Here is a 26,790-nt window from a genome sequence, read left to right on the forward strand (position 1 = left end):
TAACAGTGTAAAACAGGAATGATTTTATTTAGTAATGTAATGGTTGGAGGTAACTCAGTGGTGTTTGCAGGGTCAAGCCTCGCCGTAAAGAGCTGGTAGTGCTAACCTCATCAGGAACTAGGCATCTTCTTCTCAGAGCAAATGCCATTCACTTGTGACTACACAGAGTACAGGTCTGAATGTCTGGATTTCCTAATAGGTGGAAGGCAATCCTGCAAGCTGTGATACCCTGACTGCAGTGACATTTTAGCTATGTGATGCTTCCAGAAAAAAAATTCAAATGAAGTACAAAATATGCCATCTTATAGCCAAGCAGCTCAATTACCACACAGGGTGGGAAGAGTTTGGAGTCTGCATGTCTGCAGCAATGACCAACTTTACTTGCCCTTTGCAACAGGGGTGACCAACATGTTGCAAGTGCCACATGCCAGCCTTGGCTAGCCTCTCCCTAGAACTACTGGGCAGGCAAACTTAATGCCAATGTAAACTAGAGTCTACTCTCGCCTTCCTGCCCCATTGCTAATGTGGCCATTGCTGTCTCGGTATGAATGATCCCTGCCTTTGTCTGCTCTACTGTACATATGGCTTCCAATATCCTCCATCAGGACAGCAAACGTGGCAGTGATGTATCTGCCACAGCTTGAATCACTCTGCTAAGTAGAGGGCAGGCTCTGTTACCTACTACCCTATACACAACACACTTCTCAGCTCACTCTCTACTGGCAGCAATCCCCTCCTCCCCCCCCCCTCAGAATTCCAAAACCTACAAGGTATATGTGGCTTTTATTGTGACAAGTTTAAGACTTCAGCATTGATGAGAAGATGTAAAGGGCCAGGTATTTCTTAATAAGCCTGCTCTAGGCTTCCTTCTACTATGTAAAAGTAATAAGATGGGCTGCCCCATGTGGTGCTTGTATGACAACCTAGCTTTCAAAGAGCTGCAGAAGCTGTGCCCTTCTGCTTAAGGGCATGGCTTGCTTAGTACAAGTACCCTTGTCTATTCTGTTTATGCAGTGCCTAGCACAAAATGGCACTCAAGCCTGATTGGAGCACTAAGGGCTACTGAAGTACAACTGATTAACAATCTCGAGGGGCAAGAGGGGCCTCAGCATACAAATCACCTGAGACTTGCTCCTGTGAGCTGGGGCTTGCTGCAGCTTTAGGATCCCCTCCCAAGCAGTGGAGCGGAGACAAGCGACTCAGTGGAGCATACATTGAAGGAAACACTCAACCAGTCTGGTTACTACGGCTGCATAAAGACCCTTCCATAAGCATCAAGCAAAATTTCTAAATTGTCTTGTACAGAAACCTAACTGACCTAAAGCCTCCACTTCTTTTGGGGAAACCAGGGGAATAATGTCTTGTGGAATGGGAATGGGAATGGAAGGCTGGGAGGGGAAAGGATAAGCCCTGAGTCCCTGCACTTTGCCCTGAGCCTCCAGTTAGGAAAGGGGGATGAGAGGGGCAGTGATCTCACCTTTTCTTTTAAAACATAACACATCACAGAAGTTCAAGGGCAGTTGTGTCTATAAAGTCACTGGTAAAGCCATGGCAAGTGCCAGGCAGGGGGCTAGCTGCATGGTTGCTTGTGTTCCTCTGCCCAAGCAAACTGCTCCTTAAGAACATCAAATCCAGGCTTATCTCACTATAGCTCAGGGATTTCCACAGTTCAGTCCCACTGGATGCCCAGCAGCTCGCAACTGACATTCCAAAGCTTCTTTGCCAGCTCATCATTCCGGCCTTGAGGGGATACATAGGCTGGCCGGCAGTCACTGCAGAAGGAAAGAAGAGACTTTCATCAGGTGCCCTGGCTGCATTAGCACAGGTAAAAGGTCCAGTTAAAATGCATGGAGACACTAGCTGATGATGCTGTCCAGCTTAATTCCTTCAAGCTGGATTTAAAAATAAGAGGGGGAGAGGAGAACTGATAGCATTGCTTGGGGGGGGGGGGGAGGGCAGAGGGAATGTGTGGCGGCAGGAGAGGAGGCAGCTGGCAGCCAGGCCACCATACTGCTGCACCTGGTAAAGATGCAGGCTTCAGCATAGGTAGGAGTGGTGGAAAAGAGAGCTGGTACATAAGGGACCACCACTGTAATCCTTAGAGTTCCAAGCTGTGCCTGCTAGTGTCTGGTTTATACAAAGGTTACAGCAATGGCCCAAATGCCATAGTTCACTGAAGCCTTTGGGACATGACTATAAAAATAACATGCTATCAGGAAAGCATCTGAGAACTTGGCCTTTCATTTTGTATGTTTATAAAGCAACATGTACCTGTGTGGGCCACATAAATAACCAGTGTGGCTGCCTCGCAGGCAGGAGATCATAAGAAAGGGGAATGATACTGCCCCCTCATCAAGAGGTACAGCTGTGGAATAAGCTGCAGCAGTAGCAGAGCTTGGAGAAAAGATTTCCCCCCCTCCCCGCAGATGTCAACAGCAATCAACAAATATTTAAACACAATTCTTCAGCATGGTTGTCTGAGAAGCCAACAGCGGTAGGGGTAGGAGGGCTGTAATGTAAAGGTGGAGGTTACTTGAACTGTACTGGGTTCCCACTTAATGGCAGGAGTTAACTTACTACCCAATCATTCTGTTTATAAAGACTTGGTACATACAAACTGATTTCACTAAACAAGGTAGTTCCATATTTTATACATTCCAAACTCCTCCCAAAGACCAGCTTTTCCATTGACACCCACAGAGTCAGACATTCCTTTATTTTAAAAAGCCTACCCTTGTCTTCTCTCCCATGGTATGCACATGCCTTTGGTGAATAGCTAGTCATCTTAGTGCTATTGCCCCTGCTCCTCCACCCCCACCCCCTTCCATTTTATTACATAACATCTGATACCAGATTGTGAATTCTTTGGCGCAGGGTCTGTATGCTCTCAGCTGTACTACTGGGTATGGTAACATAATAAACTGAAGTTGTAGTAAGGGAAGGAAAATTCACGACCTGTTCAAGATTTCCAAGCACGCTAGAACCTGCTCATGATGCTTGAGCAAGCTGAGTGCCTCAGAATGTAGGGAATGCTGATGTGCAGTCCAGGGGGAAAAAAATCTGGCAGCAGCAGTCACATTACCATTACCTGCCCCCTACGTATTCTTGATTAAAGGAAAAATGCAGTTTACTATTGCCCTAAGTGTCTGAGACAAAAATTCACTGAATAAGACTAAAAGATAAGAAAATACAAAGCAGCATTAAAAAAAATGCCTAAAATTTTCAAGAGTTCCACTGATAAGGAGTGGATGGCTATGTATTATTTGGAGCTTGCCATTTTAGCAACGAAAACAGGAAAGGCAGCCTAGAGATATGGATCAGGGCAGGAAGATCAGTCAGAGATACTGATCAGCATGTGGTTCCCACTGCTCTTTTGTGGCACAGAACTGTACCCACTAATCTAAACAAACAGGAGATGAACAAAATGTGCCTAAGAAGAGCTGTGGCAGTCTCCAGCTGTATCTCTTCTCCACCTGTTTTGCTATAGGACATCAGCTTCTGCTACAGCTGCTTTCTTCTTCATCGCTTCCTATTTATATAAAGGCCATTTTAAAGTAGTATTAGTGATTGTCACGATTTACATTCAATTAAGTGTCAGGATTTGGACACAGTTCTATTTCAGAGATAGTCCAATATAAATCTGGGCACACACACTCAAGCTGCTATTTGCTAACCATTTCTCCACTGAGTTCATGCTTGCTTCTTTTACAAACCTGAAATCCACTTAGAGTTCACATGCTCCAGCACATGGGACAGCGGAGAGTCACAAAGGCTGCTTTTATCTACTGGGAGATGGAAGCACTTGAGAGAGGATTAAGGGACCTATTTCTATAGCCAAGGCAGATTAAGATGGTACAAACTCTGTACTTGAAGATCAGACACAAAGGCGTATCCTGGAATAATCTTGTGGTTCAATCACAAGGGAGAAGATTAAGTTTCTAGTTTCAGATATGAAGGAGGGAGTTTTATCTCATGTCAACTGCATTCATGTAAAATCAAAGGGCCATTTCCATATCGAATTCCCAAATGAGAGGCGGTCACAGTGAAGTGATCAAGGCAGAAAGCAGCACTGAATGTAACTGTCCAAGAGTTACATGTGGATCACTTGGTTAAGCCATCCTAAGCTGTGTTTTTGGAAGAGGTAAGAAGATGGTTATGCAGGTCACAAGATAGCTCAACTGAGATCAGTAGCAAAATGGAGCTGGACTGAATGAAAGAGAAGAGCCATGGAAGCCATTTTGCAATGTATGCACAGACATGCAGGGATCTCCTTTCCTGAAGCTTCCTGCAATGCGTGCAGCTTCAGGATGTGCCATGCTTCAGAGTGTGGAAGCAGAGAAATCAGGCCACATATGGAGGTATTTAACTTGAGACAGTTTTGAAAATCTTGAGCTCTACTTGCACAACACCTCGCACATTTGCTACTGCCTTATAATCTGAGGACCTCCAAGCACTTTACAAACATTATTGAACCAAATGTCCTAATCCCACTGAGATGCAGGTACTATCATCCTTTTGCAGATAGGGGGAAAACTGCAAAGAGGACCAAATTCATCCCTGGTGTGACTCAATTGAATTCAGTGAAGATACAGCAGGGCTGATTTGGGCCAGAGAAGTTAAGTGACTTCCCAAGCATTCAATATAAGTCTGTGGCAGAGTAGGAATAGAACCCAGAGTCTATGACAGCCCATCTGTGGCACCTGGCGCCCCTCTGGGGCACCTGGCATTGGCCACTGTTGGAAGACAGGATACTGGGCTAGATGGACCTTTGGTCTGACCCTGTATGGCCGTTCTTATGTTTATCTTGTGTTTTAAGCATGAGCCCATTCAAAGACTACAGGACTGGGTATAATCTAAAGCATTATACAGGTAAAGAATTCCTTGCAAATATGACTTTTATCTTTGTGTCCCTTTCCACGAGCAACCGCTTTCCAATCCAACATGTTCAGATTCTTGTAACTGGTACAAATTCTAAACATATTTCTAACATTTCTCCCTTCAGATCTGTGTAAGCCTCAGTACAGTCCCCTCTCAGACAAAGATTATAGCCTTACCTCGCCCACACCTCTTATCCCCACACCCCCGAGACATCTGGGTTGCACCCTTCTGGCCCACCACAGCCGATCAAGGATTCTGCCCACCTGAAATACTGTCCAGTCACAGACTCCAGTTCCTCAGCCACTGCACAGTACACGCTGGTCTGGGCTCCTTCGCGTGGAGTCTTCAAGAAAAAAGAAAACGTCTTCCACAGCAGGGACATTAGAATCGAGTGCCGGACCAATTCGGAATAAACAGAGCCGGGATGCAGCGAGTTTGCAGTGACTCCAGTGCCTACAGCAAGAGGGACAACAAGGAGCATTTATCAAATTAGACCCTGCCTACATGCACTAGAGCCTCTTTCGAAGGAAGGCATTAACAGCCTTCCTGTTTTGCCCCAGTATCTAACATGTTAAAGAAACAAAGGTCCAGATGCAGATATAGTGGGGCAAATTGAACTCCCTTACACTTGCTTGCTGGAAAGCTGGACAACATCTCATCCCAATTATGAACACTGCACCATTTTAGTCATTAGGCCTTTTATAAAGCAGCCTAGCAAAAACATTAGAGGCTTGCCCATTGCTTTGTAAAGTACAGACCCCTCCTGATTTACTCCAGTACTAGGACTCTAGATAAGAGACCTTATCTCTATTTTTCAGACCTGGAGTCTCATGAGAGATGAGCAAACCTCAGCTGTTCCACTGTGGACTTTGATTCCTATGCTGCGCACAGCAGCATTCAAAGCCTTTTCAGTAGCAGTCCATGGTTCACAATTGCTGCTTTGTCTGTGCGGATGCAGCTCGTTTGTTTGCAGATTTGCTTTTTGACAAGCATTGAAAACAATTAAACCTATTCCTCTGAGTAGGGCCAGCTCACTCCCTCGCCCTAGCCCCGAGGGTAGGGGCATAGCCACTGGCTTAGGCCAACTGCTGGTCCCTTTGGATTGACTGCATCTGCTCCCACCCACCCTGAACACCTGCCAGGGACCCACACAAAGTCACTTCCTTACCCCACCTTGAATATCTTCATTTCTGCACAGGATCTAAGTACATCTCTACCCCGATATAACGTGACCCGATATAACATGAATTCAGATATAACGCGGTAAAGCAGTGCTCGGGGGGGGGGGGTAGGGGAGGAGGGAGGGCCTGCGCACTCTGGCGGATCAAAGCAAGTTCGATATAACGCGGTTTCACCTATAACACGGTAAGATTTTTTGGCTCCTGAGGACAGCGTTATATCGGGGTAGAGGTAGGTGTACAGCCACTTTTCTAGTGCCATTTTGAATGCCACCCTCCAGAGCCCAAAGGATCTCAGTATGCCACATCTGGTATACAATCAACTCCCCTCTCAGACTCACCTTGCAGGCGTCTAGCCAGCTCCCGGGTGAAGAGTACATTGGCCAATTTACTGTGACAATACGCAAGGCCCCAGTTGTAGCACTTCTCACCCTGGAGGTCATGGAAGCGGATCCTGCCTCCATGATGAGCCAGTGAGGACACATTGACTATGCGGGCTGGGGCCGACTGCTTCAGGCACTCCAGCAACAGGAAGGTCAAGAGGAAGTGACCTAGGGAGAGAGAGGCAAACTAAAACAAATCCCTTCTATTGTGCCTTCCATCCTAGGATCTCAAAGCACTTCAGACCAAGTACTGAGGCAGCTCACTATTAGCCCCATTTCACAGATGGGAGACAAGAGACACAGGCAGGTCAGGGGACCAAATTTCAAAAGTGGCCTCTACTTGTGGGTGCTCAAACAGCTGGAACTGGTGAAAGGTTGCAGGAGATGGCAGTCCCATTTGCCAGCTCTGTACCCTCAGAATAGGCACTCCATGGGCAGTGACTGGCAAGCTTCCCCTGCACCGTTCCTCCCCAAGAAATTTAGGACCCTCCCAAAACAGCTTAGGTCTCTACTGAGGCTTAAAGGACTCTGATCTTCAATTATTTCCCTGCATTCTTAGGGGCTGGAGAGGAGGAGTCTTGGATGCAAAGTCTCCACCTGGGATTTTTTCCCACCAACATTTATTAAAAGGTCCCAGCTGGCTCTGTCTGCCACATCTAACTCTCAGACTCTTACCAAGGTGATTGACTCCCAGATGCATCTCAAAGCCATCAGCCGTCTTGGAGTAAGGGCATAGCATCACACCTGCATTGTTAATGAGGATATGTAGCTCCTTCTCCTCTGCAAGAAACAACGGATGAGATGAAGCATTAAACTGGGATCCCTTGACAACCGCCCAGCACCAGCATGGCATAGATCAGCTAGAGAACTTGGGCTGACTGAGCTGCAGCTGTCCCTCCCCTCCAAAATATAAAAAGATTCCTCCCCAGGCTAGTACTGCAGTCTCTGGTGACTACCCACCATGCAACCAAACAGAATCTTATCAAGCAGGGGAGTGTCTGACAAAGTCCACTGGCAACAGTGTGCCCTCCCTCCTGGCTTAATATTGCTGGCAGTGTCGTGGGGTGGAACTGGTCCAGCCCATGTCTGCAGGACAGACTATTACCACTTTTCAGCCTTGCTTTGGGACAGCATGACTCTATGCCATCACAGGGAACAACTCCAGTTAAAGTAGCTGGGACTCATATAGTGAGTAAGAATAAATATATCAGAGGGATAAATACCAGAGAGGGAGAGGAGTTATTTAAGTTAAGTGCCAATGTGGACACAAGAACAAATGGATACAAACTGGCCATCAACAAGTTTAGGCTTGAAAATAGATAGAGGTTTCTAACCATCAGAGGCATGAAGTTCTGGAACAGCCTTCCCAGGGGAGCAGAGTGGGCAAAAACCTAACCGGCTTCAAGGATGAGCTTGGTACATTTGTGGAGGGGATGGTATGAAGAGACTGTCTACAATGGCAGGTAGCCAATCTGCGACTGCTAACAGCAAATATTTCCAATGGCTGGTGACACGACACTAGATGGGAAGGTCTCTGAGTTACTACAGAGCATTCTTTCCCGGGTTTCTGGTTGGTGGGTCTTGCCCGCATGCCCAGGGTCTAACTGATCACCATATCTGGGGTCGGGAAGGAATTTTCCCCTGGGTCAAATTGGCAGAGACCCTGGTGGTTTCTCACCTCCCTCTGCAGCATGGAGCACAGGTCACTTGCAGTTTTAAACTAGTGTAAATGGTGGATTCTCTGTAACTTGAAGACTTTAAATCATGATTTGAGGACTTCAGTAACTCAGCCAGAGGTTGGGGTCTATTACAGGAGTGGGTGGGTGAGATTCTGTGGCCTGCAATGTGCGGAAGGTAAGGCCAGATGATCATGATGGTCCCTTCTGACAAAGTCTATGAGTTTATAAGAAAGGGGCATTTTCACAGTCACTTTTATAATAATAACGAGCACTTATATAGGACCTTCATATTCAGCTCTCAAAGTGTTTTACCAAGGCAATTAAGCCATGCCTTGCCCAAAGTCCCACAGCAAGTCAATGGCAAAACTTGGAATAGAACCCAAGTGTTGCAACTCCCAGGTCGATCTGTCTGCTACACCACGTTCGCTCTTCAGAACTAAAGAGCAGAGAGCTGCCCTTTTGATCAGAGATGGTGTTAACTAAATACCCTCCCCTAACAGTAAGCGTGACAGCATCTAGGGGCCATACCTGCTAGGAAGTTCTCAGCAAACTCTCGGATAGACTTGGTATCAGCCAGATCCAGCTTCTTCACAATTACTTGTTGGTTCCCTGTCTCAGCTCGGATCTCACAGGCTGCTGCTTCCCCCTTTGCCATGTCTCTGCAGGCAATGATCACCCTGGCACCTGCAATGGGGAAAGGACAGCAGAAACATGGGCCATGAGCAGTGGGGGCAGCTTGGGGAGCCAGGACAGAAAGGCAGGGGGCCACCCAAAGGTCAGACAAACGACCTTTCTACCTGTGAGTTACCAGCTTAAATGCAGCCCAGCTAGGTAGTGACCAAAGAGTGCTACCTTCTCAAGACTGTTCTTTGGTTGGTGTGAAATAAGCTTGAAATGTCTCTGTCCAACTCCTTGTAGGCAAGGTGTCCACTGCACAACACCAGCAATATTGGTCTTACAGACTCCCACATTGGTAGTCTCACCACAGTGGCCAAGGTTTGAATGGACCACTCCTGCACCGAGGTGGCCTTGGTTAGGGCACTGTTTCTCAAATGATTAAGAATGTAATTTAGTTCCCTCCATAGTAGCTGTCCAAATAGCTTTAAACCAAGTTAGCCTCAGCCACGCTGTAACAAAGACACACACCAATGAAACTAAGTTGGTTTCCAGCCTCACATAGGTAGGAGGGTCTAATGATAACAGGGACTTCCAGGACTAAGTTCTGAAAGTGTGTCTAGGAGTCCACCAAAGTGCAGTACTGAAGCTATAAGGCTCACCTACAGTAAAATTATTATCGAGTCAGGAGACCTGCTTCCAGTATTGCTAAAAGTTTAAGTGTCGTCAGGATGTATAACCATGTTATAGACGCAACAAATCCTGGCAGGAGATTAGAAACGATGACCCTTGCAGTCTCTTTTAACCCTGTGATTCTATATTAAAGCTCTGGACTCTCCAGGGTTCTAACCTAGTTCCTAGGACATGGTTGGGTCTATCTCCATTATAACTTTTAAATGTGTTTTACTGGGTCAGAGGACAACCATGTGTAACCAGGTCTTCAAACTCCATTATAGTTGTAGTATAGATGGGTCAATCAAAATAATCCCCTCCCAGATCCAGAGAAGAAAACAGTGACACCCAGTGAAGATGTAAATTACAGAGGGACTTTTGGAGGTGGAGAAGGAACAGGTGACTTGCCTCTTTGTGCGAGATCTCTGGCTGTCTCCTTCCCGATGCCTGTGTTGGCCCCCGTGATCATCACCACCTTCCCATTCAGCTTAGTTGTTGACTTACACACGCCTCCTGCCACATATCTCCTAGGAGAGAGGACAAGAAGAGGAGATACTAGGGATTCACAAGGACAGTTTTCTGGTTATCAGGGTCAGTCCTGGGGCTTGGCATTTAGTGTTCTGTGTTATACTGCCCTGCTTGCTGGCTTTGATCCAGCCACCTAGTTATTGGGTTCAGAACAATTGGAAAGACATGGGGATATTTACATAAAGTGCCAGTTCCAGGTTCCTGTTTTCTTATATTCCTTCCCTGGCGCCAGCTACTGCTCACCCTTCTTAGAGGTCATTACGGCCACTGATGCAGGTTCCCATTCACCTTCCAAACCTCTGCACCCTGAAGTAAACAATATTCCAAGCTGCCCACTCTGCTATAAACATATTGGTATGTAATGCACTGACAGGTGGGTCTTAATCCCTGGTTTCCAGTGGCTGCACCCCAACGGGGACATAAGCCCTGGTACTCTGCCACCTAGCTGAGAGCTTCCTTTATTTAGTTCAGGGGATAGATCTGAAGTTTTCCATGTCAGGCTGCATGCAGTAGAGGTGGGGACCACAATGTCTGCATATATGCAGCAGGGGGTTTGTTATGAGCACCAAATAACAGGGGAATGTGGTACACAGCCCCAGAGCAGAGAGGCACTATACACAGCCCAGAGGCAGGAGTAAACCAGAGGCAGCAGGCAAGTCCTTTCTCCCATCTCCTGTCCCATGAGCTAACACAGGCACTTTCTTTCCCAAATCCTATCTCAGGTGCCCCAGCACACTGCTTCTGTTCCAGATCCTCACCTGGGCTTCAGCATTAACCAACATATCAGTCTTCTTGCCCAGCCCTGGCCTATAGTCCAGGTACCTATGAGTAGGCCGGTTCCCAGCCAGAAACTGCCTGAAGCACCAGCAAACACAGTAGGTAGCTTTCTGTATTGGGTGTTGTAAATTCTTCACTGATGTGTACAAACTGTTACACAGGTGGGATGAGAGTTACCCTATTGGCTGTTGATATCATAGAAGATCATCCAATGATCTTCCTCTCACCTAGACCATCTGAACTAATCTAATGCACCTACATTAAAGGAGTTTAAAAGAGCGTGAGGTGAATAAAAAGCCTCCCATGACACTGTTGGTTTTAATGACTAAGAACTGGGCCAGATGTCCCAGCTGTAACTCCAACCAAGACAGTGTGGTTACACTAAGGAAAAATTTGGCCTTCTTCCTTCACATTTTTATGGATTGACAATTATCTTTTTAATTCTTTGAAACTTCATATTTCCCAAAGTAAGTTGCCACCTTACATCAACTTTAAAGTGCTCAGAGATAACAAAACGGCAATTACAGAAAGTTTACAACGCATTTAAAGTGGCTACCTTGGGGTCAGGTTAGGTGCGAAATATGGTCATTTTATTGCCAACAGTACAAGATCTTATTTTAACCTGAGAATTGATTCAGAGAATCATAGAAATTAGAGCTAGAAATCCCAGCAGGTCTCAATCCAGTCCAAGATCAGGAGTGAATACAGGATTGTTCCCTACTATTTCCTAGATACAGGGTTCAAGGTTAGCCTAACTAACATTTTCACTTGGTGAAGTCAAAAAAGAATCCCCTGTCCAAACCCTTTCCAAAAGCAAGCAATCTATTAAAATTTATTGGAAGCAAAACAACTTTCTTCTTTTACTTAATACTCTACTCTAAGCATTTATGGTCATACTGTTTTTATGCAGCACTTGTATACCTTTCAAGTGCTATACAGACATTAATATAGTAAACCTCATAACATCTTGGTAAATTAGTTATTAGCTCCATTTTACAGATGGGGAATCTGAGGCACAGAGAGGCTTACCCAAGACTGCAAAGCAAATGGACAGCAGAGACATGGTTCAAACCAAATATAGCCTGACTGCCACTTCCCTGCTTTAATTGCTTTTTAAGTCTGCTTCATTTATAAAGAGGAATGGAGAGGTTTTAAGACTCACAGATAACATGATAATGTAAACCCAGGTTCTCAGAATCCTGAAATTTTTTCTTTGTAGATTTGATATGCTACCATATTACCTGATCTTTCTCTAAGTGCAATAATTAATAAACTGATCTGCCTTCTCTACCAAGAATGCACTTGCTGGATCCCCATTTAGCAGAAGTAAAAAGGTGCACACTTGTTAAAGGGTAAAAGGGTTTACACAGTAGCTAATCAATCATCTAATACAGACCTGATGTAGGGAGCTGCCATGAACAGAAGAAGGGGAACACAGATGAATATTCCCAACACGGTCGCCAAGCAGTTTAGCATTGCTGCTGTCTGTTGTTTGCCCTCCCTTCCAATGAATCTTGTCTCTCAACAGAGAGAGAGGGGAGGGCGAGTGAAATACACCAGCTAGGGAGCATTGCATACAGGGAGTTGTAGTCCTACCCATCAGCTTTGTGTGAAGAAAGGCAGAGCACAACGTGCTGGGAGTTGTAGTCTAACAACCCAGTCTGGGTAATGTGCCGTACTGGTGGAAAAAAAACAAAGGGACATACCTAGTGATTTCTCTGCAGGGAAACAGATATACCTTCTCCCCCAAAATAAAACAAAACTGCAAGCAAGTCAGTTCCTTAGATCTAAAGGATCAATAACGTCCTAGTTACTGAGTTAATTTGTTCTCTACTCTATATCTTTCTGAGGTTTGTTTTATAATTTGCTAAATATCAGCAGCGCTTCTGATCTGATGGATAAAGTGCTCTTAAGAGTCCAGAGAACCTGGGTTCTATTCTGGACTCTGCTGTTGCCTTACTAAGTGACCTTAGGCAAGTCATTTCACTATCTCACTGTGCCACGCCTGTAAAATGGGGCTAACAGTACTCACCTTGATAAAGTATTCTGAGGTCTAAGCATCAAAGTGCAATATTTAAAGGTATTTAAATTAACTGGCTAGTGTGTATATACACTCAGAAGTGATAAAATGTGTCACAGACTCTATATTGCTAACAACAGAGAATCCCGGGGCCCTTTAGCTCAAGTGATGGAGGTCTATGCCTTTTGTAGCAGCAGCACTGGGGGTCTAGCCCTGCTGTCATCATGAAATTCCAAGTAGCATGCTATGCAGGATAGTGACAACCATACCACCCTGGTCAGCCACCGATTTGTTATGATGTAGCTCTACTTCACTTCACAGCTTCCAGATGAGCATTTTCAAAATGTCGCACATCACAAACACAGGTTCAACATCCACATTTCACTCACTGAACAGCCAGCAAAGCAGGCAGTAGTTCTGATCACTCTATGATGAATTACATTATATTGGCGTCATGGTACTACATCAGTGGCCAAACTAGAAATTCCCAGATGGATATTTGTGTTTAATCTCTTTGCGGTGTTTGTATTACCCTGTTTGGTGAACTATCTTCTTAAAACACAAATAAAGCTGAGGGGTCTGTGCCACCAGCACCAGTGCTCTTCTCTCAGCCAGGATGCTCAGAAAGAAACACACAACTGAGGAAACAGCAGTTCTGCAGGTTTAATTATGCAGAAAGCTCAGCCTGGAAGACTCATCTCTTCCAGGCTGTTTGGAGCATGATCCCATTCAAACATCACACCAGTGATTTCAGTAAATGACCCTTCTTTAACCCCACTTCTAGGTTTCTGTTATTAGCTCTAGAAAAATGTAGATGATTTTGTGCGTGTGTGTAGAGAGAGCTAAGGGAAAGTCTGGCATTTCCGAATTAATGATCAAGACAATTAAACTGATGGTCACTCTGCCTCCTCCAGTGGGCCCTTTACCAATGAAGGAGAGAGCTTAATGAATTTAGAATCTGGGGCAATGGGTCTGCTGTGCTTCCCTGACAGCTCTGGATTTTTCACATTTTCTAAAGATTTAAGTGCAGGCACTGGTTACAGAAAAAGAAGCTATCAAAATCCAGTTTCCTTCATTCACCAGAACTTTACTGCTCAGTGTTTACATATAGTGGTGGCCAAAGCTGGCAGCTCTCAGTGGACCTATAGCAAACACAGATCTGTTGTTTCCGACACCGAGGTCCTTTTGAAAATGTCTTGTTTTGTTTGCAAGCACCCTTTAAAATTAAAAGTTTTCTATTGCCTATGTCACATACCTATATTTATGATGGCTGGTACCAACCATTATAATTAAGGTTGAAAAAGTTTCATTTATAACTTCCTGTTTTCACACTCATAACTTTCTGAAACATTCAATTTTAGTTTTCCATATTCAGTCTATGCCCTGCAGTGAATTTTTCTGGAAAGGGCAAGCAAAAATCTTTCAGACTTGAATTATGAGACAGTGAAAAAACACACTTCCCATTATAAAATAATTCTAATAATTATTTTTAAACGTAGACACAACAAAACCAGCAAGAATTTAAAATTGGAATGAACACAGTCCTCATTGAGAAACAGTGGTGCTTTTGGTTGGCTTGGTTATGATTTACCAAAGTTCTGACTATTTGAAAATTGCATAGTGACCATGGACAATAGAACATTTCCCTATGAGTCCAGTTAGATATTTAACAATAGTTATACTATATAGTATCAGGGGGTAGCCATGTTAGTCTGTATCCACAAAAACAACAAGGAGTCCGGTGGCACCTTAATGACTAACAGATTTATTTGGGCATAAGCTTTCGTGGGTAAAAAACCTCACTTCTTCAGATGCAGTATAGTAGGCACTCCTACTTAATTATGCAGGCATTTAAGTATTTGTGACAGTTTGGGGAATCTGCTTATGTAAATTTATTAATTCCATTTGATTGTATGAAATCTCTTTCTCACTATGACCTTATATGGATTAAATCTTCCATTTTATGGCACGAACCTGACAATCTCCAGTCCTGAAAGAAAGGGCCATTAGTGGCCATCAATAATTGGTCATGATTTAAATCAGCAAGCAGGAAACCTTGATTTGTACTTTTTAGATATTTTCTTTAAGATTAATTCTCATTAGTTGGTAACCATTAAAACATGTTGATTTGCAACAAAATATAGCCCTTACATTAAATTTGTGATTCTTTTTGCTAACCAGGAGATACCCCATATCTATACACATTTATTTAAGCAATTATATAGCTTAATTTACATTTATTCAGATTCTTAATTTTAACATTTTTATTATGTTACAAAATGGTGAATGATGAATTTCTTATTTATTAGTTGATTAAGTTTTACTTGTAATTTGTGTCAAGCTCTATTTGGAAGGAAATTTTAATTCAATTAAAAATATACAAAAAGAGCATTTTTAAAAAAATGTGCCGTATACAAAATAACTTTATCAAAAAGTTTATCAAAAGATGTTTCCCTTTTAAAGCAAACTGATTTTTTAAACAAAGGAAGTATTATCTATAATTAGTGAACTGAAGTGATTATTTCTGGTGACTACCCAATGTTTTAGAAGTAGAAGATCTCATCTTCTCAAACCTAGATTTTATTCATATATTGGAAGAGGAAAACAATCATTCCTGCTTTTTTAACTTCCAATTGGGTTCTTAAATTTGAATGAACCAGTCATTGAACTGAACTAGTTGAATGAACTGAAATGAAGAAAATATTCTCTCTGCACCTGCGGCAGAGGCTATTGCTTTCAAAAGATGGTTTGGCACTTCAACAAACTGTGATTCCAGGTCCTTAACCACTGACTTCCACTATTTTAGGGGTTTGACTTTCTTTAAATCTTGGCAGCAAATATATACTGCTTGAATGTTATTTCTGTATATAATTTTAATTATTTTAATAGATTATAAGAAGTTTAGGCCTTAACATAGGTTGTCAATTTCAAATAAATAAATTCCTTTTTAAAAAAAAGGAATATACCTGTATTTAATTTAAATTTTTTTAATCTAATTTTAAAAAGTCTAATTTTTAAATTTTTTTTTAAAAACATCAGTTTGTATCCACCCTTGCTGGCAGAACAATGGAGACTGTCAGCAGAGCTATGAACTGTTAATGATCTTCAGTGGCCAGCAACAGACAGAGGAATAGAGAATGGAAAAACCCGAGGGCAAGGACAGAAAGAGACCCGGTGCTAGAAACTGCTTTTAAAAGGAAACATGCTCCTTAGCAAGTAGACCATCACCAGGAAGAGAAGACTGAGTAGGAATGTGGTGCAGTTGAGCCATGGAACCCCTAAAAACTCTGACCAAAACCCAGGAGTGAGGACGGTACTGGAGGGAAGGGTTTGCATTCAGATGCTTGTTATTTTTGCATAGATCTGTAAAGCTATTGTGCTCTTATATGAGTAAAATGTGTATGGTTATGAAGTGCCTTTGCAAAACCAGCATGATCCTTTATTTGTTATGTTCGGGGCCGTCCCTAGCCATTCTGGGGCCCTACGCAGCCCCCCGTGGGGGGTGGGGCCCCAGGCCTCCCGGGGAGTGGGGCTGGCTTGGGGGACATGGGGGAACCGCCCCCCAGCACTCACTGGCAGTGCGCCAAGTTGCTGCACTTCCCGCCACCGGTGACTACAGGCCTGACCCTGCCGCAGTCCTCAGGGGAGTGGGGGCGGGGCTGGGACAGAGCAGGGCAGGAAGGGGTGGGAAGGGACGGGGCGGTGATGGAGCAGGGCGGGGGCTTTGGGGAAGGGGTGGAGTGGGGGTGGGGCAGAGCAGAGGTGGGAAGAGGCAGGGCTGGGGTGCCCTATGCAGCCACGTACGGGTAGGACGCCCTGGTCATGTTGTCCCCAAACCATTAAACTGTAACCCAGAGCGCATGTGCAAGAGGAGCTCTGGTGAAAGGTGTACTTAAGCTACTGGAGAAACTGGGGAAGATCCACACTGGTCTTCGGACCTAGAGCAGCTGGGTCACAGGGCTCCATATCCCAAGAGAGGATATCAGCATTGGAGTCTGTACCCTGAGAGTGTGTCTGAAGGCCAGACATAGAGACAGTCTCTGAATGCTACTTGGACCCAGCAGGGTTGGAAGCACCCAGGATCCAACAGTTGCATCCAATACAGCAGGTGATCTTCCACAAGGAGGAGCTCAGCAAGGACTCTAACACTTCACTTATTGTTTCAAGGAATTTAACAACTCTACTGGCAAGACAAAAATGGAGTCAATTTTGTATTCCAAATCTGAACTGCGGGGGGTGGGGAGTGTCATTTGATACCTTTGAAGTTCCTGAAAGAACTCTGCTTCCTAAGCTGAGGGTTGCAGCACAGTTGATGAGAGCAGGAAATCATTTGATGTCCTACATGAGATGAATGGAAGTGTCTCAGGCTAGTTCCCTGTGGTCAGGTGTACACATCACAAAAACAACTACCATAACTACCACCACTTGGACCTCTTGTTAGCAAAGGGTAAGGAAGAAACTACTGAATGGGGCATAGAGACTATTAACCCTAAAGGGAGCCCTCCAGGTCACATTTGAAGTAAACTGTTAAGCAGTAAAATAGCCAAGGGTAACCAGAGTTTTAGCTCTTCACATTTGGAGAGTACGGAGTTTACTCACTTCTCATTTAAGAAATAAAGGCTTTAGTTACCCCTATTCTCCTGTGACCACAACAACTGCTGTGTGAGTCATCTACTGGGTGATTACATCCAGCACCAGACAAGTGGCCTGTAAAATCTGCAATAAGCAACTAGTGCTACTCCATGTGTGGACTGACTGAATACATATATTAATTATTATTATACTTACAAATTAACTGTTCTTTTTCTGATAATGATTGATTATGATTTGAAAATTAAGGTTGGGAAGCAAGAGTTTACCCACTCCTTTTTTTACCACTACTGTTAAGCCACATGAGAAAATTTGTGTTGACTTTCTGTACTGTATCTGCTCCTTGGACAGGAGACTTCAATGTCCAGATCTGCCAAGCCAGAACCTGAACGCAAAGCTACTGTGTTGGATGACATAGCATAACAAACTCAACACACTGGGTTTCTCTGAGATTGCTGGTATGTACACATCCTTGCTATACTGGTCAGGGGAGCAAACCACCTTAAACCTTGCTCTTGGATGTGCTTGCAGTGCAGGACTCTTGCACATTTTCCATTCCTTGCCTACACAAAGTGATGGGGTAAAACAGGTATAGACTGTGCGTGGTCACAGCAACTGTCGAACCAATCTTGTTGCTTTGGAACTGAACTTTGCCAGCCTCGATAAAGGCCTGACCACCAACCACATCGTTATTCAGAGGCATGCAGGGAGCAAGTGCAATGCTGTCAAACACAATTACTCTAGAATTCTCATTATATAAATGATCCCAACACTTCACCAGGGCCATGGACACCCCATCATTCTGGGGGCCAAGTAATGGCTCGTAAACCATCAACGGGTATTTTAAAGACAATTTTTCCCAACATTCACTTTTGATCTGAGTCCAAGTCTGGCAAGTTTAGGCTCCTGACAGGTAACTGGGGCCACAAGGCTCCCAGCTGCCTGCACCCAGCAGGAATGGGAGGGGGCCCATGTTGCTCCAGAATAGAGAACAGCGTGGTGGCTGCGCCCCTTGTGACAGACAATCATAGGGTTGCCAACCCTCCAGGATCAGCCTGGAGTCTCCAGGAATTAAAAAGTAATCTTTAATTAAAGAGTGTCATGTGATTAAATCTCCAGGAATAGTCCAACCAAAACTGGCAACCCTACAGATAAGGCTGGGACAGAAACCCCCAGCGATTAAGGGCAGCTGGGAGAGAGGCAGCTCCACCCAGCATTGTCCGGTCCGGTCGTTCGCCGCCTTGGGACCTACCTACCTGAAAGTCCCATGACTCCCGCGTGATCCTCCCCACAGCAGGACTACACTTCCCAACATGCAGTGCGCGGCATGGAGTCTCGGGGCCTCCCTCTCGAGGTGGCAAGGATAGTGCCTGATCCGTAGAACCGGGCTAGTGCCATTCGGGAATGGCGACTCAGACCCCGAATGCTGCTCTCGCAAGGCGGTGGGGAACTGCGCTGTGAACCTCGTGGCTAGAGGGGCGGTGCCGAGTGATTGATCATCAGGCGCTATGGAAGGCACCCTCCCGGGCGGGCCGAGTGGCCGGCACGATGAAGCCCCGACTCGCGTCCCGGAAGTGTTTGTGAAGAGCGGGCGATGGGCCTGGGATCCTAGCAACAGGCGAGAGGGCCGGGAGACGGCAGCTGCCGCCGCCATGGCGGGTCGGGGCTCCGGCTCCTCCGAGCACTTCGAGCGGCTGCACGAGATTTTCCGGGGGCTGCAGGCGCAGCTGCGGGGCGTCCCGGAGAGACTGCGGGGGAGCGCGGCCGGTGAGGCAGGGCGGGCGCGGCCCGTGAGGTGCCGGGGGGAGGGGCGAGCGCGGGGCCGTTATTACGTTGGAGGGGAGCAGGAATCCCCCCCCTCCCTCCTACCGGGTCAGTGTCTAGCGCGGAGCGCGTCTCCCCGCAGCGCGGTGTCGGGATCCCCCGGAGCTGGCGGGGGCGGGGAGTTGTTCTGCGCGGGAACCGGAGCCCTTAGGTTTGGGGGCAGATTTCTCCGGCCTTCAGGGCCGCCTCCGAAACCTCCGGCTCCTGGGCTGAAGAGTCGCTACAAGCGCTGCCGCAAGTGACCGTGGGGAGCGCAGAGCGGGGCCTGGCCAGCGGGACTCGGCTCGTCCCCACGCCCCGCTGCTTGGGGCAGTCGGGGGAGCGATTTCCAAATTCCTAATGCTGCTATTGAGCCTCCCTGCAATGGCAGGGCGGGCTCCGGGGGAGCCGGAAGCGTTCAGAAGCACACGGCAGGCAGCTGCGCTTGGATTGTGCCTGACACGCCCCGCCGAGCCAGGACAGGCTGGGTCATCCCGCAGCGCCCAAAGCTTGAAGTGTGTCCCTTGGCTAGAGCCGCATCAAAATCCCCTCTCCCCGAGCCCCTTCCTGTCCGTGTTCGGTCCCTCCCAATCCTCGTGCTGGCCTTCCGTAGCAAGCAATGTAGCCTCACAGAGTTACGACACTTGCGCTTGTCAGTTTGTAGCTTGCAGAGGAGCAGAGATGTTTTTGAGAACTTGTATTTCTGGTTGATGCAAGTAACAAGTGTCAGATCAGCTCGAAAATCTTGTAGGTTCCAGGAACAGAGCTGTTCAACTTTCAGAACAGAAATCCTCTCACTTTGTGAAGCAGGTGGGATAATGCTGTGGGCAGCTTAGCTCAGGGGATTGATAATTGAATACAGAGCTTTCCAACTAGCCAAAGCTAATTGGCCCTCTTATTGGCATCCTTGGAAGAGGCCAAAAACTGAATGGGACATGTAGATAGAAGTCTGACCCTTAAGATGATTTTGGCTAAATGCATGAGGCACTGATGGGGCAGTGAGGGGAAGTTTGGACTGTCCCTGTAATACATATTCTATGGATAAATGAAGATCTTCAGTCTCTGAAATTGTCAGGCCAGAACCAGTCACTAACACTAAATTCACAAGATTATTGTAAAAAGCTATGTAGAGAGGGAATATGTCAATGTCTGCAGAGGTCTGATATACCACTTGCTGCCTTTGAGCTAATTCTCCTGTTCTCTTCTCCTCTGCAGCTGCTGGTGGCTTTCCTGTCTTGGAGGGCATGCTCTGAGGTGTAGGTTTTCAGTAGTTCTTGCTTTGCTATATGTTACTGGTTGGTTATTGCCAGTTTTGGTAGCTTTCACCCTTGAGCATGCCTACTGTTGGGTTAACTAAGGTCCCAACCCTGTAAGCACTTATGCATGATTTTTGCCTTTGGGCAGTCCCACTGACATCACTGGAATTACTGAAATTTGTGTAAGTATTTGTATGCTTTGGGCATTTGGCTTCGATCTCAGCACAAACAGGAGAGGCAGTGTTGCTCTATGGGGCTGCAGAGATGCATTCTTGTGTGGAGAAAGTTTTCCTGGTATTCATTTAATGTTGTTCTAGGTAAGGGGTGGGCAAACGATGGCCCGCAGGATTGCCACCCCCGTGGCAGCGCGGGGCCAGGGCAGGCAAGCAGCCTACCTGAGCCCGGCCGCGCACTGCTGCCACCCAAAGCCGCTCCAGATAAGTGGCGCCGGGCTGGAGCCCGCACCCTGAGCCCCTTCTGCACCCCAACCCCCTGCCCTGAGCCCCCTGCTGCACCCCTCCTGCCCTCAGCCCCAATCTCCTGCTCTGAGCCCTCACTGCACCCCTCCTGCACCCCAACACCTTGCCCTGAGCCCCCTTCCGCACTCTGCACCCCTCCTTGCACCCCTGCCCTGGGCCCCCTCCTGCACCCTGTCCCCCTGCCCTGAGCCCCCTTGTACACCCCGCGCCCCTCGTCTGCCCCAACCCCTTGCCCTGAGCCCCTTCCTGCACACTGCACCCCCTCCCACACCCTGCACTCCCTCCTGCACCCCAACACCCTGCCCCAGCCCTACTTTCATGGCCCTGCATGCAATTTCCCCACCCAGATGCGACCCTCGGGCCAAAAAGTTTGCCCACCCCTGCTCTAGGTCTACTGGGTGAATTGCATTTCCCTTCTGAAATGTTGTTGGAATCTTGCTTAAGGATTGTTAGGTGGAAATCTAGTCAAATGAATTAATAATAAAGCAGTTTCCAGTAGTACAGCTGGCTGAGTCTTCCTGTCAATTTTTGTAGTTTTACTGCTATGTTTTCCTATTTTTAAATGATTTTCTCTTCTCTGTTGCTATGTGAGACCCACATAATCTAGAGAAGATTCCTAAAGTGAAATACTATGTGTAATGTTGTCAAAGGCAGAAAGTAATACTGGAAAAATAGCTTTTCCTCAAAAATTCTTCAGTTTTCGTAATGTTTAATATAGCAAATACTGATAAGTAGATAAAACATTTTGCAATGGAAGTATCTCTCTAAAAGTTGATGGTGGCCCTTTAATTCATCTGGTGAATTCTGGTTATATTTGAAAAAGGGAAGTGGCCTGACAAGGGGAATGTTAGCAATATGAGTGCATCTCTTCACGATCAGGAAGCTCCCTTACTTCGGAGAAGCCTGACACATAATTACCTCAAGTCTACTCAGCTGACTTCTTTTCTCTGCCAGAAGAGTGAATAGGGCAAATAGTCCTTGTTTTATGGCATGTTAGTCATGTGACCATTGGGATTAATTATTGTAATTCTCTATACATAATATGTAACCTATATGCTCAGTCTCTGAGAGCACAACACTCCAGTGGTCCACTGTCAAATGGCTCCCCCTTGAATACTGAGTTGAATTCAAAGTCTGTCTTCTCCTCTTCAAAACTCTCCTTAAAATTGTCCTAAGAATTACCTCATCTGGGATGATGACCTTCCAAAATGGCTATATTCTGCTGGAACCAGCGTATTAGCAACAAGAAGAATGAAATATGTGTGTTCAGAAGAATGGATCTTTTTTGGTGAATCGACCGCAAATCTGGATCTTGCTTGATATTGAAACTGACTTAAAAACTCAGTTCCTTGAGAGCAAAATAAATTACCTACTTTTTCAACCAAGCCTCCCCTCCCACGAACCCTATAATCCATCCTTTGCTGGTTCGCTATATGGAAGAGTGAGAAATTACTCTTCACTTTATAATTTTGGGAGGCACTCTGATTCACAGTGAGGGGAGCAAAGAAAGAACCCATCTAGAACACTATCCCACATTAAAAAGCGGAACAGAACAACAAGCAGAAAGTTGACTTAATTGTATAGCTCTATTATTATTTTTAAATAGTCATTTTATGAACAGTGGTGGTGAAAGTTTTTCATTAAAATAGATCATTAAAGTTTGATGGAGAACTGAGGGTCTTGAGAAATGAGTTGCTGCTTATATGTTTAAGGATGACTTTCTGTTACAAAGAGACCTTTGTAAATGCTAAAAATCATTGCTTAAACCAGGAAAATCCCCAAGAATGCTTTTAGAAAGAATTTGCAAGAGGTTTGGGGGGTGTAGTAGTTCCGGGGTGGGGCTCGTCCCTTCCTGGGGCGCCTGAAAGCCAGGCCACCCCGCTACAAAGCAAATAACAGTTAGGGCCCCGACCTTTGGGTAGGGGCTAAGCACGCAATTGGTAGTCCAGAGCTCAACCTTTGTGCAGGGACTGAGCACACAAGTAACAGTTCCGGACTCAGGCCCTTGTGCAGGGACTGAGCACACAATTAATCAGTTCAGAACTCAGGCCCTTAGGCAGGGACTGAGCATACAATTAACAGCTCCGGCCCTGGGTCAGGGCGGGGCAGCAAACCAATAGTCAGTCAGTGGCCCAGGCCTTGTAGCAGGGGCTGGGTCAGTTTGGGTTAGCCCAGGCCCTAGGTCAGGGCAGGGCAGCCAACAGATAGTCTGTCAGGGGCCCAGGCCCCTTGGACAAGGAGGAGGAGAGACTGCCACCCGGCGCAGGGTGGCAGGGGGGAACACAGGCCCACCCACTCCACTGTGTTCCAGCCCGGGGCCCTATCCGCAGCAGTCTGTCTGCCGCGCAGTCAGTGGGGATCCTGACCGCAACACACTGACATGGGTTCGGGGTCTGCTATCCCCGGGCCACTTCCCATCTCCTCCTCCATGGGTACCTGCTCCTCCTGAGTTCCGTCTGCTGGGTCGCAGATCATGGGCTCCTCCGGGCCCCGAGCACCAGGTAGGTCTGTCGCTCCCTCTGGGCCCTCGGCGGGGGGAAGCTCAGGCCGCTCCTCGGGGTACCGGGCTCTCAGCAGGCTCGGCCAGTCCTCCTCAGGGTACCGGGCTCTCGGCAGGCTCGGCCAGTCCTCCTCGGGATACCGGGCTCTCGGCAGGCTCAGGTCCGTGGGAGCTCGGGCACCAGCGTCTGTCCTCTCCCACTGCCAGCTACTGAGCGCTGTGGCCTGGCCTTTATACTTCCTGTCCCGCCCCTTGACTTCCGGGGGGGCGGGGACAGGCCGCGGTGGCTCCGCCCACTCTGGCGGCTGTTCTGGCTCATCGCTTCCTGGGGCGCCTGGAAGCCAGGCCGCCCCGCTACAGGGGGAATTCAAGAATTTCCCCATCCATGTAACTATTGCTTTACTAGATGATTCTTCTGCTTCTAGTTAATTAGGGGCTTTGTCTTCTGAAAAGTCCCCCAAAGCCTTCCTCAGAATTGGATAATATAAAACATGTTACTTTAAAGGGAATTTGGCTGCCTCTGAAACTCTTTGGGGGATAAGAATCTTAAATTCTTGGGCTCTGGTGGAGGGATGCAAATCTAGAGAGCTGTTTCTCTTTATATAAACAAGATAAATTCCTTGACCAAGATGCAAAATTTTCTGTTCTATATCTATGTAAAATACTAGGGCAGTGTGGGATTTCTAAACAATATTGATCAGTTACCCTTTACTAAAAAGTAAAATGATTTTACTTATTTCCTGTTTCTTCTTAAGAAGAATCGAATCACTCTTTTTAGCCGTTATGATCACATGGATAACAACATAGGCTCTTCCAAAGCTTTGTTCCTTCTATTGCATTAGTCTTGGCTTGATACATTCTAGTAGCAGTTTAATCCTGACTGTTCTGAATGAGACTGTCAGATCTATTCTGACTTTTCCATAAGGCTAGAACCATTGTAATAATTTTTTTTTTTGTAACACTTCCTACCCTTTATCACCATTTAGACAACTTTTCTTTCTCAAACTACAGTAGTAGTGATATAGTCACTTGCAATTATTTGGCTGCTTACTTAAGCTGCAGTACGCTATTACTCGGAGGCATGAAAATAGGCAAAATACAGCATTATGAATATCAGCATCAGCCTTAGGTTGATTTAGGGGTTAATGGTTTGGACACAAATTACGACACCTCTACCCCGATATAACGTGACCCGCTATAACACGAATTTGGATATAACACGGTAATGCAGTGCTCCGTGGGGGGGCAAGGCTGCGCACTCCGGCAGATCAAAGCAAGTTCGATAGAACGCGGTTTCACCTATAACGTGGTAAGATTTTTTTGGCTCCCGAGGACAGCGTTATATCAGGGTAGAGGTGTAATCAAATTCTGCAGAACCAAAAGCCTGTTGGAGATGGCAGAAAGTAATAAAATGTTAACTACAAAGCTGTAGCTATATTTGGAAATAGTGAGTAGTTGTGTACAAGAGTAACTTCTACTTGTATGAAGAGAGAGGTTCTAATTTACACACCGCAAAAACACCATAGTGTGAGATCTTGGCAGGTTTGGGATCTTGTCAGAGTTAGTCTCTTGGATATAAGCCCTGGTGCTTGGTAAATTGTACTGGTGGCTTAAGTGATGCTTTTCTTTTTGTTGGCATTCAATTAATGCCCTAGCGTGATACCAGGTGATACAGTGATGCTAAAGATACCTTTTTATGAGGATTATGAAACCCAGGTCCTGACTACTCATAGTCATTAACAATGTAACAACACTTCTTTCAAGAATAGAAATTTTAACCCCCAAAGTCCTGTTTGTATTCAAATTGGCTATTAACTCTGCACTTTCAATTTGCTAAACTATTCTCTGCATCTTGTCTTATGCTGTTCTGTGGTATTACTTTGGAGTGTTAAACTGACCATCTTCTATTCGTGACGTGATTGCATTTCGTTGTGTGTGCGCGCGCAGTGATTCTCAAAGCTTTGAAAAGGGTTTTGGAATGAGTATAATGAGGTATATTAATATTCAAGCCCTGATAAAATGCATCAGCCAAAAAGTGGAAATCTGGTTATTTAAGTGGGTGGGAATTTTCTCAAGTACTTTGGACAGTTTCTTGCATCACTTTGAAAGAACAGCAGTGCCATAGAAAATTCCATAGTTATATTTTTCTGATCTGTGCTGTTCCAGAAATACTCTGGTGGCTGAGTGAGGGTTCAGGACCGCTTGGGCCGCAAGGGGATGGGGAGGGGGTGGCCGAGTGGGGCTGCAAAGCCACATGGGATGGTAGAGATGGTGGTGCATTAACACATGGGGACAAGGGCAGATGTGCCTGAATGAGAGAGGCTAAGGTCAGCAAGGGTCTGCATGGGGGAGGCTCCCTAACAATTCCCCCCCCCCCAAAAAAACCCCAAATCCCCATTCCATACGTCTTACTTTCACCCAACAATCCTCCACATTCACTCCCAGACTTCTTCCCAGCAATTGCTTCCCTCTCCTTCAGCTCCTCCATTACCTCTGACTCCCCCAAGCCTTTTCACTGCTTCTGAGGGGTGTGGACAATACGTTTTTGTATTGTAGTTTAAATGAATTATTACTCGGAGTTCTGTATTAATTTGCCTAGTAAGGAATCTGTTAACATTTCCTGAATTTTTGTTGTCTGTATTGTTAGATATACTTGCTGACAGGAATTTTGAAATAAATTACCAAAATAATTGAAACTGGTGTGATTATATTGTTGTTTTGACAAAATATTCCAAATTTTGCAGATTTTTTTTTAGTCTTTTGATGTGGAATTTTTAATTTTTGGTGCAGCATTCCCTCATGAATAGAAAATATATATTTTTATACAGCTTCTTATTCCCTTAGTACTGCAGTGAGGAGTCTATTATAGCACCACAAGGTAAGGACCATTATGTTAGCACTGACAGCTAGTGTCATGGCCCATACTGTTAGAGTATCTGCCTTTTTGTATCATTTGAGAACATAATTTTTCCTTGTTAGCTGACAGCTTGAGCCAGTGTCAAAAGCTACTTGCAATTAAAATATTATGGTCTAATTTCCCTTTGGGCTGAAAGGGAAACAGAAGTCGGACAAGTAACGAAAATAAAAGGAGCTATTTTAAAGACTTCGATATTTTCTCAAACTTCTACCTACTGAAAGTTCTTTAGGGAACCAGAGTTGCGGGACTTCATAATAGAAAATTGACCTTGTAATAGAGCTCTTGTTGCTATTGGAACTATGGAGAGACTGTAGTCTCTTCATAATACTGCACTTGAAGTAGATGAGTTATGTCAATATTAACATGTGGCTTTTTTCCTTATTTTAGGTTGATTTTGTTTGAAGTCAGGACAAACTTGCACTGAATTCTAGGAGAGAGAAACAATAGTTTTTATCAGAATTCTTGCAAACATGACTGCCCTTTCCCTTTACTGTGCTCTAAACCAGTTCTGTGGC

The 26,790-nt window shown here is 45.6% G+C and overlaps 2 protein-coding genes across 8 annotated transcripts in view; one reads left to right on the forward strand and one right to left on the reverse strand.

The window, feature by feature from the left end:
* LOC101950060 (retinol dehydrogenase 12) lies at positions 1-18,974 on the reverse strand. Of its 3 annotated transcripts, XM_065592917.1 has the most exons (8): positions 18,577-18,902; positions 12,107-12,388; positions 9,814-9,932; positions 8,647-8,802; positions 7,115-7,219; positions 6,398-6,607; positions 5,142-5,331; positions 1-1,772 (listed from the first exon to the last, which is right to left on the reverse strand). In XM_065592917.1, the coding sequence occupies exons 2-8, from the start codon at positions 12,184-12,186 to the stop codon at positions 1,670-1,672; spliced, it is 963 nt and encodes a 320-aa protein (XP_065448989.1). In that variant the 5' UTR covers positions 12,187-12,388; positions 18,577-18,902; the 3' UTR covers positions 1-1,669. The 3 variants fall into 3 exon arrangements, with proteins under 3 accessions (XP_065448989.1, XP_008171022.1, XP_042705262.1); XM_008172800.4 differs by lacking the exon at positions 12,107-12,388 and having other exon boundaries at positions 18,577-18,974; XM_042849328.2 differs by lacking the exons at positions 9,814-9,932; positions 12,107-12,388 and having other exon boundaries at positions 18,577-18,810.
* The window catches only part of VTI1B (vesicle transport through interaction with t-SNAREs 1B), a 27,275-nt gene continuing 19,385 nt past the window's right edge, over positions 18,901-26,790 (forward strand). The window contains exons 1-2 of one of the 5 annotated variants that reach the window (XM_065592919.1): positions 18,901-19,087; positions 20,339-20,561. The gene's annotated coding sequence lies outside the window, so the exon portion shown is untranslated. Of the gene's footprint in view, positions 19,088-20,338; positions 20,562-26,790 lie in introns of those variants that run through there. The other 4 variants (XM_065592920.1, XM_065592921.1, XM_008172802.4 and 1 more) reach the window with 4 other exon arrangements.

The sequence above is a fragment of the Chrysemys picta genome, chromosome 4 (assembly GCF_011386835.1).
Source record: "Chrysemys picta bellii isolate R12L10 chromosome 4, ASM1138683v2, whole genome shotgun sequence".
NCBI classification, from domain to species: Eukaryota; Metazoa; Chordata; order Testudines; family Emydidae; genus Chrysemys; species Chrysemys picta.